Source organism: Rhamphochromis longiceps, linkage group LG13 (genome assembly GCF_057381845.1).
Source record: "Rhamphochromis longiceps isolate RC_006_pf linkage group LG13, R_longiceps_female_GT1.1, whole genome shotgun sequence".
NCBI lineage: Eukaryota > Metazoa > Chordata > Actinopteri > Cichliformes > Cichlidae > Rhamphochromis > Rhamphochromis longiceps.
This window is the reverse complement of record NC_140569.1, coordinates 27,460,725-27,480,500: the sequence shown is the minus strand read 5'-3', so window position 1 is coordinate 27,480,500 and position 19,776 is coordinate 27,460,725. Positions and strand designations below refer to the sequence as shown.

The 19,776-nt window shown below is 45.5% G+C and overlaps 1 protein-coding gene across 1 annotated transcript in view; it reads left to right on the top strand.

The window, feature by feature from the left end:
- adgra1b (adhesion G protein-coupled receptor A1b) overlaps positions 1 to 19,776 on the top strand; it is a 199,487-nt gene that overhangs the window by 116,848 nt on the left and 62,863 nt on the right. Inside the window, exons 13-14 of the mRNA XM_085428849.1 lie at positions 14,568 to 14,778; positions 15,318 to 15,526. Coding sequence (XP_085284975.1) covers positions 14,568 to 14,778; positions 15,318 to 15,526 — 420 coding nt within the window. The remainder of the gene's footprint in view (positions 1 to 14,567; positions 14,779 to 15,317; positions 15,527 to 19,776) is intronic.

Here is a 19,776-nt window from a genome sequence, read left to right as displayed (position 1 = left end):
GCAAAGTAGAGGCAATGGAGACGACGGAGCAGTTCAGGGGGCCGGCGGCGCCGAAGGAGACGACGGAGCAGTTCAGGGGGCCGGCGGCGCGAAAGGCAGCGGCGGCCCTCCAGTCCCAGGCGTGCTGGCCATGGCCTGGTGGGCGCCGGACCAGACGAGGACGACGACTCGGTGGGCGCCGGACCAGACGAGGCTGTCCAGCGGAGACAGGAGGCTGAACGGGCCCCTCGGACCCTCCAGCGGAGACAGGAGGCTGAACGGGCCCCTCGGACCCTCCAGCGGAGACAGGAGGCTGAACGGGCCCCTCGGACCCTCCAGCGGAGACGAGGAGGTGCTGGCCGGGCTCACTGGAACCCCCAGCGGACGAGGTAGATGGCGGCGTGGGAGCCGCGGAGTCCTGGATGAGCTCATCCGAGCTTCCAGCAGGAGCTGATGTAGAGCCAGAGAGGTTTGGGACCCCTGGCTGAATGTTAAGCCGAACAGAAGACCGTATTGCTATCGGGGACTGGGCCAATGGTTCAGGTGCGAGCTGAGCTACTGGAGATGCGGATGAGAGTGGGAGCTGAGCTACTGATGGTGGTGAAGTAGATAACTGCACGGGAGACTGAACTGAGGGCGTCTGCACTGGCACAGGGGACTGAACTGATGTCTGTTGTAACGGAGGTGGTGAGAGTGGAGTAGGCAGTGGAGTTGATGACTTCACAGGAGAATGAACCAGAGGTGAGTGCACAGGAGACTGAGCTAGAGGTGGTAGTGATAGTTGAGGGGAAAGTGGAGCTGGTGATTGAGTGGATGACTGTGCTAAGGGATGCTGCACTGGGGACACTGGAGACTGCACTGGGGAAAGCAGAGCTGCAGGAGACTGCGCTAGAGACTGCAGTGATGGTTGTAGTGGAGGTGCAATGGGTGGAGGAGTGGCTGAAGTGGCTGTGGGTCGGGCGGCTAGTGGCTCAGCTACAGAGTATAGTAACGGCAGGGCTATGGGTTGAATGTCTGACTGAGTAGCAGCCTGAATGGCTGGGTGTAGTGATGGTTGGGATGACGGAACTGATGACTGAGGGGGACACTGGAGACTGAGCTGTGGAGGGCGGCTGCGGGGGACACTGGAGACTGAGCTGTGGAGGGCGGCTGCGGGGGACACTGGAGACTGAGCTGTGGAGGGCGGCTGCGGGGGACACTGGAGACTGAGCTGTGGAGGGCGGCTGCGGGGGACACTGGAGACTGAGCTGTGGAGGGCGGCTGCGAGGGAGCTGACTGAGCTGTGGAGGGCGGCTGCGAGGGAGCTGACTGAGCTGTGGAGGGCGGCTGCGAGGGAGCTGACTGAGCTGTGGAGGGCGGCTGCGAGGGAGCTGACTGAGCTGTGGAGGGCGGCTGCGAGGGAGCTGACTGAGCTGTGGAGGGCGGCTGCGAGGGAGCTGACTGAGCTGTGGAGGGCGGCTGCGAGGGAGCTGACTGAGCTGTGGAGGGCGGCTGCGAGGGAGCTGACTGAGCTGTGGAGGGCGGCTGCGAGGGAGCTGACTGAGCTGTGGAGGGCGGCTGCGAGGGAGCTGACTGAGCTGTGGAGGGCGGCTGCGAGGGAGCTGACTGAGCTGTGGAGGGTGGCTGCGAGGGAGCTAACTGAGCTGTGGAGGGTGGCTGCGAGGGAGCCGACTGAGCTTCTGGTAGCTGCACAGGCGATAAGCAGCTCGCATTGACATCCGCCACACAAAACACAGCCCCTGAATGAACAGTCATAATGTCTGGAAAAGACACAGAGTCCTCACTCACCACAGCAGGTGAATTAGAAGGCCGAATGTCCGGCTGTGGGGTGGCGCGTCGGCGGCGTGAATGCCGTTTTCTTCGGGAAGCCGGAGGTGCGGTGATGGAGGAAACCGGCAACGACGGAGAGATCACGGCCGGCTCCTCATCCTCCGACCACATTGCTGCGAGAAAAGCAGCGGGTGAGTGACAGTCAGAGTGGAGGGTGGATGGAGAGGAGTCCAGTGGCAGCAGCGTGGAAACGTTTCCTGATTGTGGCGGTCGCTGTTGCGGTATGACGAGCTCGCGAACTTGTACTGTCTCCTTGGCTTTCTGCAGATTGGACAGTAGGCCCGAAAATCCTGAGAGCTCGTGAAGATGGGGATTCCCCTTGAGAATTGCCTCGATGGCGTTTATCCCAATGGACATTGCTTTAATGTCCGAGGCGTGGGAAACTCGCTCCCACAGGCTGAGGATGCGGGCCAAATCGCTTTCCCGGGAGGAGCCTGCTGGGTCCATGTCTGGTGACGTCGTACTGTCACGAATCGCTGTGCGGCAGGCAGGAGTAGGACCCAAAATGCAGGACTCACAGGCACGAGGGAATGAACTCAAAACTCAGCTTTATTTGCTGGCAGAACAAATATACAAACTAAACTAAACTGGGAAACCACAAACTAAGAACTCACAGGGAGATCCACACAGCATGAGGGACGACGTCACGCTGAACAGAGGGAGACGCAGACAGAAATACACAGAGGGTTAACGAGGAAAGTGGGAACACACGGGGAACACAGGTGACACTGATAATCATAACGAGACAGGGCGGGGTGAACTGAACATGACATGTACGGGCGTGAGAGTCACAAAGTAAACAGGAAGTGCACAGAGGTTCCGACAGGAGGAGAGAGAGCACGGGGAAAACACAGACATAACGGGCTGGGGAAACATGAAACAACCACAAAGGGAGACGAGGGCTCATAAATACATAGAGGGCACACAGGGGGAAGAGAGAGCACGGGGAGAACTTAGACATAATGGGCAGGGGAAACATGGAATAAAACATAAGGAGAGACGAGGGCTCACAGATACACAGAGGGGCACACAGGGGGTAAAAGCCATGAAGGGAAAACACTTAGGGAACAACACAACAGGGCAACTCAGAAAACATGGCCTAAGCAAGGAACAAAATACAAACATACAAGAAAACTAAGAACACTGGGCCAACATGGCCCAGGACCATGACAGGCAAGAGTCGTGCCTCTTCACAGAAATGCCACACTGTACATCTAGGCATACATTATGTTGTTTACTGTTGGTCCTGCAGGGTTCAAGGACCTCTCCCAATAAATTGCTCTCAAAAATCTCCTTCTTGACTTTTGTAAGATAGAAGTTTCACTTGTCGTGAATGTCAGAATTTGATATCACTGTATGCATACACACGGGTGGGTGCATACACACAGCTAACTTTAGCTATGACAGAGTGTGGAGCTTTTAAAGAACTGCCACTTCCTCTGAGAAGAAGACCTGAGCTATAAATCATTTAGTGTGCTGTCCAATGTGGAACAGCTACAAAAATCAATCATACGCAATTGCTTCAAATCTCTGTCTTGGACTTTTTTAGAGGCTCTGCAGCTTGGACCAAGAGCTGCATTCTCAAACATATGTTAAAGAAGGCGATGAGACAAAGGTTAGCCGGTTGTTAACACCATTACATTGCTTGTTTCCTAATCAGGGTGAAAACAAATATCTGTGATGAATGACTTCTCTTCCCCTCCCGTCCTCATTCCCTGTCTCTCGGTGGTCAATGTGTACACTAAGTGGGATGGCTAATAAGTCCCCATTGGGCTGCATGGCTGGCTCCCAGCTAATCACTTTTTTAAACAGAATCTTCAAAGTGTGCCCTCTTGTCTGATGTTAATCTGGGCCAAGTGGAGGCTCTGTAGATTGATGGATGTAGGCAGTGGCTAGATTGGCTCACGTAAGCTCTGCTCCATCCAAATCATCAGTCTGCCCATTTGAATAATGCGCTATGGGTGACAATGTAAAAGTTCTAACATTGACATTATTATGTGCAGCCATTAATTTTAGATAGTGATGGTGGACTTGGGTCAATGACAAGGAAAATGTTGCATTTATTTTTAAATGAAGGGTGCGCATGGAGAAAATGTGTCTCATTTATTTGTTAACGACTTACAAGACCAGACTATGGCACTGATCAGACTATGTGTTGAGTATATACTGAGACTCCCAACAGTCCACTAACAAGAGCAAAATAAATGACTCCTGGGTGGGTTTTCTACACTGTGCAGTATTTTGTTATATGATCTGTTAACCTTTAAAGTAGTAGAGAATATGCCGTTAAGATTGCCTGTGTTTATTCAGTATGCTTACATGTTATATGACATAACAACAATTGTAAAAAAAAAAAAATGGCTTATTGGGGGAAGTGGGAGAAATATGATGACACCTTGAACTGTGCTGGCTCAGAGACCAGGACTCAAATCAGGTATTGTGGGTAGAGTTTAAGATGTTTCTTTTTTAAGTTCAACCACTGGCCTTTTTTTCTCTCCCCCACTTATAATTTCCTGTTTGCAGTTTCATAAAGGCCTCAACCCCACCAAAAAAATATCACATGAAGTTTTTAAACTGCACTGTGTAGGCAGAGACAATTCCCTGGATGATTGTTTCCAAGTTGCGTAGCACCACTTCCATGACAACATGGATCAGGGCGTATTTTTCTGCAGTTGTGCTAAAGAGGCAGCTTACTGACACCAGCTTATTAGCCTTGTTTAACACATTAAATGGCTGATGAATTGAGTGCAGATCCCCGGGGATTTCGTTTGCTCAAATTAAGCTCCAATCATCTTTCTTTTTCTCATCTTACTATGAGATGGCGCTGGAGAATTTGCTGTCGGTCTTTTCGCTGAAATGGTGGACCTGATTGAGAAACAGAAGCTTTCATCTCCGCTTCTTGAGACATATATGAGTCAATTTGCTTTGGTTCCACTGCATCATGTAGGAGTGGGGGGGGAATGGAACAGTGGATGGACTGTCATTGATTACAGCATGGGGAGGGGGTCTGAACACCCAAAGTGAGCTGACTATGGTAATGCTTAAACAGATCGATTAAAGTGATGTGCATCTGAGGCACGAGTGCGCTTCAATAAATCCTCCTACCCTTACTAAGAGTGTTGTGTTTTGGATTCTTCAGCGTGACCGAGACTGAGAGGCTTGTACAGCATAGCAAACAACATCTGTGAACAAAAATCAAAGTGTGCATAAAGACAAGCTACTGAAAATTGACTACTGCTTTGTATCATGTTAATTTAAAATATAAAGCAATAATGAACTATTATATTTAAATTAAAACTAAATAATTCAAGTTTAGACTTTGTCTGTTTGTTGAACTGAGTTTATTTGTTTGTCTCTAAACCAAAAACCTACCAAAAAGCATGAATACAGAAACTGGGCAATGTCATAGCCTGACCAGGTGTTCTCTTTTATTTGGGACTGCATAGTTTTGTTTTGTAATTTGTCTCCAATCTCACTTATAGAGAAAAAGTCCCACATTCTGATTGGCTCTATTTTAGAAACTTTTCAGAAGACAGAGACGCTGGTTAAGATTAGCCTTTTCAATAAAGCATATAGTTAGGGCTGCTGTTGTGATTTGGCACCATATGAATAAAACTGAATAGAAAATCAAATTGAATGGTTATCCATCTATGTGTTAGCCCCATACATGCCAACCCTCCCCATTTTTCCGGAAGAATCCCGAATTTCAGTGCCCCTCCCAAAAATCTCCTGGAGCCACCATTCTCCCAAATTTCTCCCAAATTCCACCCGGACAAAAAAATTGCTAAACCATCCTTAATTGGGCTGCCGTTTCCGGCCGGACAATAATAACCGCGACACCTCGAAGTCAAGCACATGGATGCTACTGGCTACTGCCCCCCCGCCAAAACCCTCCCCCCCCCAAAAAAACCAGCCCTTTTGAATGTCTCCCCAATTCTGAAGTGTCAAAGTTGGCAACTCAGGGCGTACCCCGCCTCTCGCCCTATGACAGTCGATCCAGGCTCCATCCAGCCCCTTTATACCACCTCTCAGCATTAGTAATAGCCTGGATTATCTCACACTATCATTCTCTTTGCTCCACGTTCAGTTTATTGGAAAAGATGTGCAGCTCACGAGCGTGTTTCACATCTTGGCTGACATATATCAGTTCCCATTCCAGACCTAATTTAAGACAAACAAGGTCAAGTCGACATTCTAAACAAGCCATTTTTAGTCTCTTTGTGCTGGTCTCCACAGCCCAAACACATTTCCCATCTGTTCACACAAAGCGGTTGCAGCTGTTGGATGGATTCCAAGTGTTTCTGTTGAGGGCTGGTCTTGTGGTTATCTAGGTAGCAAGTGAAATCCACTAACCTACTCTTAGAAGCCTCTGCAGAGAAGCAAGCTTCAAACATTTCAAAGCCCTGTCTTTTCAAAGGCATCTGCCTTAAGTTGTTGACATTTTATTTCAAACTATTGTTTGAAGAGACTCACCCTTTACTGACTTTAAAATGCGGAGGCTAGATTTTTAATAAAGTCAGTGTGAGTAAGCACAGTGGGCAGAAGCCGAGCAGGTTTGGTGAATATGCCTACTTTTTTCTTCTTTTTTTGGCTTTTTTTGATCTGTTGATTCTAAAGATATTTCTGTTACACTTCTCATCTGTATTTTCATGTTTGAGGCGTGAAGGTCTGCGCTTGCTTCGTGGCCGAACAATCACAGATCTTCGTGTAGTCTGTGAAAGTCTATCAGACACATGGAGACAAAAGGGACATAATAATAATGAATGTTTTTAAAAATCTGGCCAAGGGATTGAATTGGTGATTTTGACCAGTGAGTTCATCATCACCCTGGTGAGCCAAAAATGGCCATCAAAGCCATTACAGCTTTATTTGGTTCAGCTGAAGGATTAGTGGGAAGGGATTAATATGGTGCAAGAGGGCAAAAATATACAGCACTTTCCTTCCCCTCTTCCTCTGCTTTCATTTCCCTCCCAGATCTGTTAGATTTGCTGTGCTGATGCCCAGGAGCATTTTCCAGGAGAGGAGCTTAAATGCAAAATGAGAGAGTAGGTCATTAAAGACAATCGCATCTCAGGACAATTCCATTAGCTTTAAATACATTATGGCTAAATGAAACCTTTTGCATTTTTATATAATGCTGTGTTGATTAACGAAAATGGCTTAGTAAACCAACAGTTAATACCTTTTTTAACCACGCAGCACACCTGATTGCTCATAAATGTTATTATGGCATAAATGCTTTCATGAGGATTTGCCATTATGCATCCTTCGTCTTTACGTATTGAGCATTGAGCGAGCAATTTTATATCGTGTGTATATTTATAATGTACAGTTCACTGCCTTTATGCTTTGCCATTCAGCTGGAAGCAGTCGGATGGTTGCAATATCTACCACAGTCGCGGGACCACAGGAGCCCCAAAATGCTTTTTGGTTGCACATGAATGGATCCACTTGATCTCCAAAGCGTTATTTGTTCTATACAGCATGAGTTGTGTTTGCTGTGTGCAGATGGTGTTGACCTCTCTAGAATCTCACAACAGCTGGTGTGTGTAGGTGGGATCCAGGGAACCATAAGGCCCTGCACGCAACATCAGTGTAAGAGAAGTCCTAAAAGAGGCCAGTGCTACAGTGCGAGTGTTAAATTATGATTAATGAGCTCGCAGACCACTCCGTGTTGCATCACGCTCACAAGAAAATGGAATATTTAGACTTTCCTTGGGTTGATCAAATTACATGTAAAAAATTAATTGTGTCTGCTTTTTAAAAAAAGAAAATCTTTGAAATACGGTTCGTGTCTGCCGCCGCCGGTCAGAGGATGGTTAATCATGTTCCCCGAGCGGAGGTCTGGAAGTCAGAAATCCCACTCTACCATGTTGTACTCGAGTTTTGCTGATGAATGACCCCGGTTCCCCACCGTCATACATATTCATGCATACCCATGTTGATGTAAAGGCACTTAGCACATGAAGCACTAGCTAGCCCTCCACTCTGTGGAGGAAACTTGTTAATTCACGCAGACTAATAAGCAGGTTTCCATGGTGACAAGATCAGAAATGGGAGGAGGCTCTGTGTGCCATCATATCTTACTGGATATTGCTATCAACTAATACAAACTGTAGATCATGTCAGGGGAACATGATACATATTTTAAACTCGTGTGTCTACATAGGGATGTGTGCTAGCGTTACAGTGTTTGGATTCATGGTAGCATGAACATCAGTTGTGAAGGTTACACTTTCATTTTTCGTTTCATTATTTCATTCCAATTGATTTGCAGAGTTCACCTCAGTCCCACGAACTGCAAACTGTTTGACGACGTGCATTTATGCGATCAATACTTGGCCCTGGCTTGCCAAAGCTGAGAGTGTTGCCACATGTACAAAAAAAAAAAAAATCATCAGATGGCAGGTGGAAAGTAATTGTATAATTCAATCTGTGAAGCGCACACACACCACTTCACATCCATTCCACCTGTGTGGCGGATCTTAAATTACAATCAAAAAAAGTCCCAAAGAGACTGCAATTGTTCTGCCCCCGTCTCTCCTCAAATGGAGATGTGCTTAATCATATTGTTCAAGTCAAATGCACCCTTTTCTGGGTAAATCTGCCTTTACAGCAGCAAGCTGCGACAATTGATATCACTGCAGCAATGTTGTTTCCAGGCTTCAGATGCAGCGTGCTTGAAATAAAGCTATCCGACAAGTGGAACAAAAGTGAGAAATCTATTAATGACTTCAAGCCTAAACATGACTTTAATTGTATAGCTGTCATGTCCTCTTTCACTGCTAGAGTGCTGACCTGGAATAAGTGAAAGTAAATCTGGAAAAGAGTATAAAGTCAGAGGTTGTACATGTATTGAATTAAGGGGAACTCAGACATTTATCCACCGGGGCAGTCCGAACAGAGAGAGGACAGGACCCTTTGGCATAATCCAAAGTTATGAATCGGTTTCACCTCTCAGGCAGTGCTAGCACACCCACTTTGTGTGATCGCCAGCTGTTATTGCTACGCCGAGTGACCGACCATTAATCTTGTCTCTGTAACCAGCAGGTGAATCTAAGTCAAGAAACGAGAGCATAAGATACAGAAAGTGGTGACAGTAAAGCATGAGCCAGATCAACTTCAAGAGGACTTTATGTATGTGTGTGGCAGCGCTGTGGTGGAGGTAGCGGTGGTCTTTGTTCTTACAGCTTTCACCAGTAACTAAAGCTGTGGCAGTGACATTATTATTATTGTCCTTTTACCCATTGGAAACATAAACAACAGCACAGATCAGTTACTTTCAGCAGTTTTCATCACTTTTTAAAAATGTCCTACTTCATGCTAATACTTAAACGTGAGCTAGCTAGTGTTAGCTACCTTTTAGCATTTGAATCTCCATGACACACAGGGACGTTGTAATAAACTGAGAGTCAAGGCTCCTTACTGCCTCAATTAAGCATCACTCGGTGCTAACTAAGTGTACTGACCTCCTTCAGATAATGTTTAGAAAAGTTCAAGCCTGCAGAGCATGTATCAAAATGATGATATGGTACTGCAATTCTACCACTTCTTGCCTTTCAAAAACAGTAAACTTCACACAGCGCAGCGATTTGCTCAGTGCTGATGTTTGCAAAGCCGAGCTCTTTCAGTTAGTCTGACAGCTTCACACATGCAAGCGTCTCCAAGGAAAAAGGTGGTGATTGTTTGGGACTGTTCAGAGAAGTCCTTCTCATTGCTAACGCTGGTTTCAGTTTCACTAATTAGGCATTTTTCACAAAATCCAAAATTCTGATTTATGCAGTCCATTGCCTATCGCTTCTCTAGTTAAGGATATCATTTAAATGTATTGTGAGATAGTGAGACGGTGAGCATTGAACACAATGGCAAACTTGTCAGCAAGACACAGGCCGGTGCCAACCAAACTTGAGTTAAAGCAAATTCTAAATTTCAGCTTAATATTAAATTCAAGATTACTGTCAAGGCAAATAAGGAATTTATTATTTTAACAACCTGCTCCATAGAGGCAAAACTATATACTTTGGGTCTGAGCCTTCCAAAACTACAAGCCCTACAATAGCCGTTTTATAGACTCCTTAAAGATTTGGAGCGATAGTCATTCCAATTTTAGACGTTTAAAACTAATTGGAGAAAGCAACAGAGTTAAACTTATTATCCACAATACTTGAATGAAAATCCTTTGCAGTCTGTGACTGCCTGGAGTCACCCATGGGCATCACAAAATACTGCGTTGCCTCCCTTGAGATGCTCTGTCTGGCTTTTACCTTCAGCCACTGCTTGTGTTCGCATGTTTTTGCATTCAGTTGTGTCTTCAGTGAATAAAATGCATTCTCAGTTGAGGTCAGTTGAGGACTTGGCCATTTGAGAACATTCTCAAATTCTTTTTTAGGCCTTTGTTGTTTAATTTTAAAAGCAAACATTGTAGTTTTGGCGACTCCTAAAGGTTCTATCGTCTCGCTGTTAGGTTTCTCGTGCATCCACAACACTTCAGATCACATATCAAGGGTTCCTGTCAAATACTACCAATGCAAATTCAATACTTGGAATGAACTCCATACCTTTTATCGCCTTTAATTTTTCAAGAAACACTCAGGAAACAGCAGAACCTGGCTGTCAGCTCTCAAAAGTAAGAGCATATTTTTGTTAAAACCCTTAAAATTAAATTAAAGGTGAAAGTCTAGCTTCATTCCCATCCTGATTGCTTCATTTCAAATCTTTTGTGCTGAGCAGAGACAAAATTACACAAAGTGCCACTGTCCAAATATTTATGGTACCGACTGTAGATGGGAGATGAGTCAGAGCAATGAATAATTCTTTTTTCTTAGTGTGTGCAAATTGCTTCTTATCATTGTGGTAGTGCATAAAAATGTTTTCTTTCAAAAGGCACACTGTAGTGAGTCACAGTTATCTTTGCTTTCACTAATAATGGGCATGTAGGCTACGCTGACGTGGCAGTGACTGACTAATGCGACAAACTCTTACTGACCAGTGAAATTCAAATATTTGCATTAAAGCACTATGATGGAAATGTGAATTCCCCTTTTAAGGTTCTTTTATGGCTCTTTATCAGTCACCTCGCAGCAAATTCATGAGTTTTATCCACCACATACTCATTAATTAATCTGTAATCCGAAACGGCCTTTCAGTCAGACAGTATTGTCCATCTGCTGCGGCCTCTTGAATGTTTTTGTTACGCCACTACACTGTGATGTGACAGTTTGAGTCAGAGCTGACTGAGGAGAGCGTGGCTGACAGCTGAAGCACAGCTCAGCCTCTCCAAAGACGCTGATTTCCTGCTTCATATCTGCTCAAATGCCCCCACCCAACCAACTAACCAACACAACACGACGACGCCACACAACTCATGTAGGGGGGGAAACAGATTCCTGTTGGCATGGCAACCGTGTGGGATTGTGTTTAATTTGTCTTGATAGGTAACGCTAACAACGCCACGGCGTAAAATTGCTCAAGAGCAAAACGCATTTGAATCTCGCGAGCAGCAGTCATTTGCTGTAGAGCCGTGTTTCCTTTTATTTGTATTTTCGGTGTCAGGAGATACAAGTGTGTTCAAATATTGAATAAGCTCTGGCAGCATCCTGTGTACAAGCTTTTTGTTTAAAGAGAAAAAAAAATGTTTCTGAGCAAACTGTGATTTATTTTCAGAATCACTCTAAAACATAAGGGGTAGAAACAATCCCCCTGAAGTCTCCTGATGTCTACCTATTTGTCATGGACACTGCGCCTTTGACCACGTCTGTGCTGACTGGACTGCCAATGATTATGAGAAAAAAAAAGAAACAGAAAAATTATGCAAGTCTCCCATCGTGCTTGTCAGCAGTTCTTCTTGGCTGAAGGCGAGCTCAGCAAGCTGCCCTTTGAGCTAAATCCATTCCATTCATACTTAATTTTCAAGTTTCCGCCCGCGCAAATAAATAGCTGTATCGCTCCCACAGATATATCTACAAAGGCACAGAGCTGTGGCTCTTTCTAATTTTGGATCGCACACTAAAGTGGCTCTCCTAATTTTCCACCTCTTTTGTCTAAATAGCAATCGCTCCTGTAAAGTCAGGAATCTGTGTTTAAGCACGATGTTTATGCTGTGATTTGGTGGCCACCCCAGGTCAAACGCCGCTGTTGTGTTTTGCCCAGCAGGCTGTTTTGCAGCTTGGTGGTTCCATCAAGCAGGGCTGTGCATCAAGGAGCAGGCAGGAGGAGGCTGGAGGGAGGGAGGTGGACGAGCAAGGAACAGCTTGAAATAGGAGGTGACTGCTGACATTCACCTAACTGCCCTCTATAAGGAAGAGAATAAAAGAATAAGCAGGGGGAAGGCTAGAATGAGAGATGGAGGGGAGCGTGTGATTATGGTTACTAAGACTACAGCATGCTGCCCTGTTAAAAAAGGGAGGGGCTTGGAGGAAGGTCAGGCAGCTGAGGTACAACCAGCTAAATCAACTCTGAAGTGTGAGGTCCCTGGTGGCATTGGGGTTGAGGAAATGTAGCTGTTTAGGTTGCTCAGGAGGAACATAGATTGTTGCTGAGAATGGGACCTTACGCACGCCATGGCTTATGGCGCACACACACACCCCGGGCTGTAAATCACTTTGATACGCCACATAAAAAGGGATAACAGATGTAGGAAGAGATGCAGAGACAAGTATACGAGATAAGGTTTCTTTTTTGAATTTGTGCGATTTGAAAACATTTCCCCTGGGGATGATGGGTCACTCGGAATCTGTGCTCACTGCATTCGAATAGCATGCCAGGGCCTGTGTTTAACACCACCTAGATCGTCACCTAGGCTGAAATCCTCCCTGACTCCATCCCTGATGTCTGTATCCTGTGACGTCTTGGAAACAGACTGCCAAGCTTGAGCTGCTCACAGAAAGGAAATGATGCAACATAAATTTCAAGGCAAAGATCCTCTGTCTTTCTTGCTCTCCCTCCACACACACATGCATACACACCCTGCAGGGTGAAAATCAACACCTTTTCAAGAGTGAGTCAATGCAGAAACAAATAGCTAACAAAGCTGATGCTGCCGTGGTGTCTCGGACGTAAAAAGAACTGTGCTTAAGCACACAGCTGCTCTTTGGCACCCGTGTATATTTATTTTCTAGGATACAGAAGGAACCAGGACGATCAGGACAAAGCAGAATAAAAGGCTGGACAAACGCCACGGTTACTGTAATCAACATAATACTGGACAAGGAAGCTCTTGATTAACTCGATTAAGAAATTTGGCTATCTTCCTCCTCGGCATTGATTGGGCTGAACATCTGACTAAGCAGCTACCCATTAACTGTAAGGGCACTTTCCGTGCATCCACATTCATCTCTGGCAGGAAGCTTCCCTCCCCTTTAGGTTCAAAGTGCTGATCCTCTCACGCCAGGGAGGGTGAAGCGATTGAAAGCTGATTAAAAACAGACTGCATTCGGAAAGCAAGCCGCAAGCAAGATGCCGTCATTATGCCTATTATGAAGGGGTATCATCAGCAGCCTTGTCATTAGCATCATTCTCCATCAGGGATGAATCAATGTGCGGGGTCAGTCATTTTGCTTCTTCCGAGAAATCTGTTCATGGCGCGCAAATTCTGTTAATAACTCAAGGTGCTGGCTTCATTTGAAAGAACATTTTCTGTTGTAATCACTTCTTCACAACAACAACAACAAAGATGTCAGCTTGTTTAATCGCTGCTTCACACTCTGATGAAGGTCCCTGACTAGAGAATTATCACTTTTCTGAATAAAATCACAGCTCAGATAATGTCAGCAGAAAGCCTTTTCTTTTTAAACACGCGTTTGCTTAACTTTCCAAGCACGCCACACTTCCCTCCGCTGTATTTGTGCATGGCATGTGGAATTCATGAGCTGATGCAGATATATCAGTTGCACAGAGTTAAGTGTGTGTGGCCACACATGCTGACAGTGGCACTTTGGAAGCCTTTTTTTCTGATTAAACTTGCTCTTTGGCAGCCTAAGTGCTGCCTGTCCTGTCCTAAATGCAGTCACTCACTGGTCCACACACCCTTGAGCAACATTTCTGTCCACCAGGATGTCAAGTTACTAAATCGTGAGCTTTGCCAAAGTTCCCGAAGCTGTAATCATGCCGCTCTTGTGGGGCTGCTGGATCTTGATTGTAGCTCAGACTTTCTTGGACAGTATGGGCTACTTAGTTATTTGGTCAGAATATAAAATGATCTGCTTCAGGTCATAACAAATCAGAGGGAGTGTGGATCTTGAATGCAACTCTGGTGGGGATTATTTTTTTATTTTACAGGCAGGTTTACATTACAGTTTGGATTTACTTCTGCTTAAAGATGGCGAGAGTCTTCACTTTGGCATTCCCAAGCTGTGCCCCCCCCCCCCCAAAAAAAAAAAAAGAAATCTTGCCAGGGATGTTATTTGTGTTCTTTGGTGTTTACAGTTGCTAAAAAGAAGATAAAGTCAGACCGGTTGTCTCTTTAAATCAAGCTGCAGTGTTGATGTGCCCTCAAGCTGAAATGGTAAGAACCATTTCCACCTCTGCGGCAGGGAGCTTGACCAAATAGGCGCACTAGAGCGCTTCAAACGTGATTCTCATTCCCTTGGTCACTTTTGGTCTATGGTCGCCTCCACTCCCGGAGAGGAAAGGATTTTTTTTTTCAGTTTTTTCTTCTTCTTTCTTTTTTTTAACAGAGTTTTTTTCCCACAGCGCATCACCGACACATTATTTAATTTTTATTTTCTTCTCTCTCTCTTTCTTTTTTGTTCCATCCGCAGAACTCAGTGGCAGTCGCCTCAATCCATTTACCGCTGGCTGGTACGCCTATCTCTTCCTCGCCGTTGCAATCTGTTGATAACTCCACTTGCAAGCTGCAGTTTATTGTGTTTCGCAATGGGAAACTCTTCCCTTGCACCGGCAATTCGTCAAATCTCGCAGACGACGGGAAGCGTAGGAGCGTTTCAACACCAGTTGCTTTCACCAAATTAGGTAAGAGGAAATCCATTTTTATCATCATGCCTGTGATGTCAACGCCGTGCTGTATTTGCCGACACGGACATGCTTTACACACGCACACACACGCGGACATAGCCGTAGTCCATCAGTTTGCTCTGCGCAACATGTTGACACACCGCTCCTGTGCGTATTCCCGGAATAAATGAAAGAACTCTGTTGCGGTTTCATTTACTCTGATTAAAGAGAGCAGCGCGTGCTTCAGATCACCCTGCACACTCCGCTGCTGCATCATGTCCGAAAACACACCATGTTTTAGCAAAAATATTATTATTTTTTGGTTCGATTTGAAATGAAAGTTAACTGCAACACTTCACACACCAGTCTATCACCTGCAGTCAGCTGTCTGACACTTGTCTAGCCTGTGTGCATGTGTGTGTGTGTATAGCGGCCGGGGGGGGGGGGGGGGGGGGGGGGGGGTGGTTCGTCCTCTCATGCCCATGCTTTTTTTGTGCCACAGCACTTACAGACTTTCCACATGATTTCCTTTACTGAATGTGTTGCTTTCCTTGCAGATGGGTGCAGCCTCGGGAGCGCCGTGCACTCTGTTACTATTGCTCTGAGGCACTTCGCGCTGGGTGTAGACCCCACCGCAGCCTATTGGGATTTTGACCTGCTGGATGGACACGGTGGCTGGAGGGCAGAGGGCTGCCACATAACAGGCTCCGGGGGCAACACGACCACCATTCATTGCACCCACCATAATAACTTTGCTGTGCTAATGGTGAGTAGTCTCCTGTGTGGTACCGGTGTCATTCATTTTTCTTTTTTTTTTTTTTTACCATGACCCCCCTCCCCCCAACCACTACATAAATGCTTCCTCCACTGCTTAAGGCCTGTTATGGATCAAATGCATCTGTTTTCACCGTGGAATAGGCTGGAGTCACGTGTTTTAAGAAGGGACCTTTAAACGCTTCCTTTTATTGTTGCTCCTCTTCAGCAGAGGGAAAAGGATTTGTCAAATGCGTTACGGGGATTTATTGGCTTTGGAGTATGCGCTATGCTAAAAAAAAAAAAAAAGAAAAGAAAAAGAAAAAAGAAAAGAAAAAGAAAAAAGAAAAAAAGAAAAGAAAAATTCTCCCCCCCCCCCCCCCCCCCCACCCCCACCCCGTATCCTGGAAAGTTGCGGGTGTTGTATAGTCTGCCACCTTTTTTCCAAAAAGCAGCACAGCAGCTGAAATAGAAGCGATGCTCAAGAGAAGGAGCGCCTTGTCAGGAGCTATTCGCCTCCGAGCGCAAGTGGTGTGCTAATTGGTTGCAACCATCGCAGAGAGAAAAAAAAGAAAGAAAAAAAAGAAAAGAAATGTTGGACTGCAAAGCGTAGGATCGTTCATCTGTGTCGCTCAAGTTGGTCTAGACGCCGACGAGATGCCTTCTTCCGACGACGTCCCTCTGTTCGAATTGATTTCATGAGGATAATACCAAAAGCGCAATGGCATCGCATCGCCCAGTCGCTCCATAGAGCTGCTGCGCCTGGTCCGCTTTTTTGGATGAAAAGAAATCCTCCGGATGTTTACCGAAGAGTGGCATTCGTTAGACTGGGAGGTCAGTCCTCGGCAGAGCATGAAAAGTGTTGTGCTTGAGATGTCGGTGCTTTTCCGAGTTGCTTCTTTTTTTGTCTTTCCTTTTATCTGCATATTTTATGAAGCCGCTGTTCAATTTGGTTGTTGTTCCGAGTGTGGAAATGAGCTGGATCGAGGATGGAGGAGAAAAAAGGAAGAAGAAGAAAAAACAGCCGCATAGGAATGGGGGGGAAAAGAGTGGGGCACGAGGGGAAAAGCGGCACATAAAAACGGCATGGGGTGGTGGTGGTGGAGAAGGGGTGGGGGTGTTGCTCGAGGGGGGGAGTGGGGTGTCTGTGGAGAACACTGAGCTGTTGTCAGATGGAGAGCAGATGTCAGATTGTCATTGCACATGTATTCTCTATCAAACGCGAGGCTTGGGCAGGCGCACCGTCAGTGGGCACCTTGTGACTGTCAGAATAAACGCTAGATCGGCATTTTTATTATTATTTCTATTTTTGCTCAAATTTCCCGGCTGCAGATGAATGATTTGAACTTCAAGACACGTACGATAAGTAGCAGGTAGTCATAGCGATGGTAGAAAGCCGTGACGGGAATGTCCACATCGTGGTCTAATGTGAGCTTTCGCGCCGGGGATTGCGCGTCTAATAATGCAGTCACCACACCCGCCTGCTCTCTGCAGTGCCCAAGAAAGAAGGACCTTTTATTTACGGACTTGTGACATCATTCTCCTGATGGTCTCATCTAAAATACTGTACTATTGCAACAGGGATATTTATAGCCCAGGGTGGCTTCTGCAAGTACTAAACCTGTTGCATAATCTTTTGCATGTCAATCTGAGGGGAATTGCCAATTACAGCCCGACTGCAAGTTGACCATTTTTAATTTACAGTATTCACAAGGGGGGGGGGGGGGGGGGGGGGGCTCCATCGGTGAAACCACCGTTTGTGACTAATGCAGTAAAAGCACAGCGACCAGCTTAAGCTCAGCTCTTGCTTTTGGTGTTCTAAAGCAAAATCAGAGTAACAAGTTGAGCAGAGTTCCACATTTCAGCTGCTGTGGGTGAAGTTAAACAAGGTGACCGTGATGTGTTTTTTATTCCCTGGGTGTCAAGTCATGGCTTAGCCATCATGCTGGTGTCTTGCATAGCTGTATCACCTCCCTTACATCTGACCCCGAAATGCTTTTATATCAACTGTCTGCAGTGTGCAGTTGAAGTGTCTGTCAGGGTTAGCAAAGAACATGCAGGGTGGGTGGATGTTGGACATTGAAATATCCCATTCCTGTTGATCTTGACTTTTTCTTTTCCATTGAGTTCTTACTGTGTCTGTGTGTGGAGATGATTAGTCTACAAATAGCATGGCAGCCTAATACAATTGTCCCTGGGCACTGATGTTTGGAATATAAAAAGCACTCTAATGAGAATCTTTTTGACTTGGCTCAGAAGGAATTACACGGTAGAGAATATCCTCCCCTGGCTTTGTGATCAGAATGCCAAAGACATGACTTTTGGACAGTGTGGAAAACCTCAACTGCAAGAGCCTCTGAGCTTTTGTTTGGGCAAATATTACACTCCTCCATGCAATGGATTTTGAAAATTTGGTGTAGGTGTAACAAATGCCTTACTTTTTCTCTTTTTTTGACATTGGAAGGCAGGCGGCGCTGACCTGTTACATTCCAACTAGTGATACAAGTTGTTTCAGATGTGGGTCAGGTATAAAAAAGACAGTCTCCCTCTATTTTGGATTTTTTTTTTCTTTCTCTCTTTCCTGCACTGGGCTGAACATGAAGCTGTTACAATGCAGCCGTTACAGATTTCAGCACCGGGGACAGTTCCCATGCATTTCTCTGTCTCCCTCCTTCTGTCCCGCCTCCTCCTCTTGCACCCCCCCCCCCTTCCCCTCCCCCATCTGCCTCCTGCAAGCCTGTGTCTATCTGACTGAAGGGAGGGCTGACTCACTCGTTTACAGAAATGCAGCCTCATCATCAGTCTTCATCACAGTGACAAGCCTCAACCCCACATTCCCAGCAACCTTTTAACCCCTTCTACCAGACACACCCCTCTTCTGTAACCACGCTGAGTATGGTGTGCTGTCTCGGAGGTAGCAGGATTCATTTATTTATGCATGTATTTCCTGAGGAGATAATGTCGATGAAGGAGTTCATGCATTTTACTGCTGCAGCGGTCCAGACTGTTTAATATGCAGGAGCAGACCTTTAGAACGAAAGAGAGACATGGTGTGGGTGGCTGGCTTTTGTAAGTATCCAATCATAACAAAGGGCCCAAGGGCGAGGTCCAATAAGGGAAGAGCTGTTTAGAGATATATCCCCATGCACTGTAAACAATATAACGAATATGTTAAGGGAAGTGGATTCCTATAGAGTGGTGGATCCTCTGTTTTATCCTCAAGCGAAACAGGAGACCTGTTGGTTAAACACGGCAGAGTCATACAGTGTAAGGGTAAGTTTGTAGTACTGTTTAGTGTTTGCAGATGATGGCTTTAATGAGAAGATGATGACAGATGAAAGAGTCATGGTAGGCTGATTGTTTAGATCCTTTAGTTACAATACAATCCACCAAGTGCAGAATTTAGCATTAAAGCCCAAACAGTATCGGTGGGTGATATTAACAGCTTTTTAAGAATGAGAAGCAAAAGAAATTGACCAATGAAAGATTTGACAGATTGGCCGTGTTGTAGGCAGATCATGGATCTGGATGGAAAGCCATCCAGCTTTAATGTCAGTTACTCATATTGCTAAAAAAAAAGTTTGATACATTGGCAGGTCAGAAGCAGAGAATCTGGGTACCAGGAATACCATGAACTAACATAATGAGATAAAAGTTCAAACTTAACCTAAGACACAGAGAACAACCGCTAACAAAATAAAACAGGAAAAAAGACAGAAGGGAACGGGAGAACCCAGACCAACTGGACAGAGGAGATGCTAAAGGACAAAGTCATAGAAGCGAGACAAGAGTGGGACAGAACACGAAAGGCAACTGACTAAATACTGTTTAACCAAGATACACAAGAGACTGCTGGAAGATATAAATGATCTTGTATTGTGTAGGCAAAATCTACACAATACAAGCTATGTTACATAAAAAGGGAACAAAATTCAAACACAAGTGATTCTCAAATCCAAAAGGAATCACCATCCCACAAAAACTCAAAACCATGGGTCCAAGGCTGAGGCACCGTTAAACTGTTAATACATCACTGTGACAGCAGCCGACTGAGGGAAAGCAAGTTTCAACTATTTTCTGTTATACAGAATTTGGCATTTTAGATCAGTGTTTCCCACAGTGGAGTAACAAAGGTCATGAGTTGTAAGGAACTGCTTTTACACACAGGGTTACGAGTAAACAGTAAAAGCCTAGAAACACTGCTTTAATCTCTGATGATGGCATGTTGCGTTAATGAACTTGTATTTTTAATTCACTAGCTGG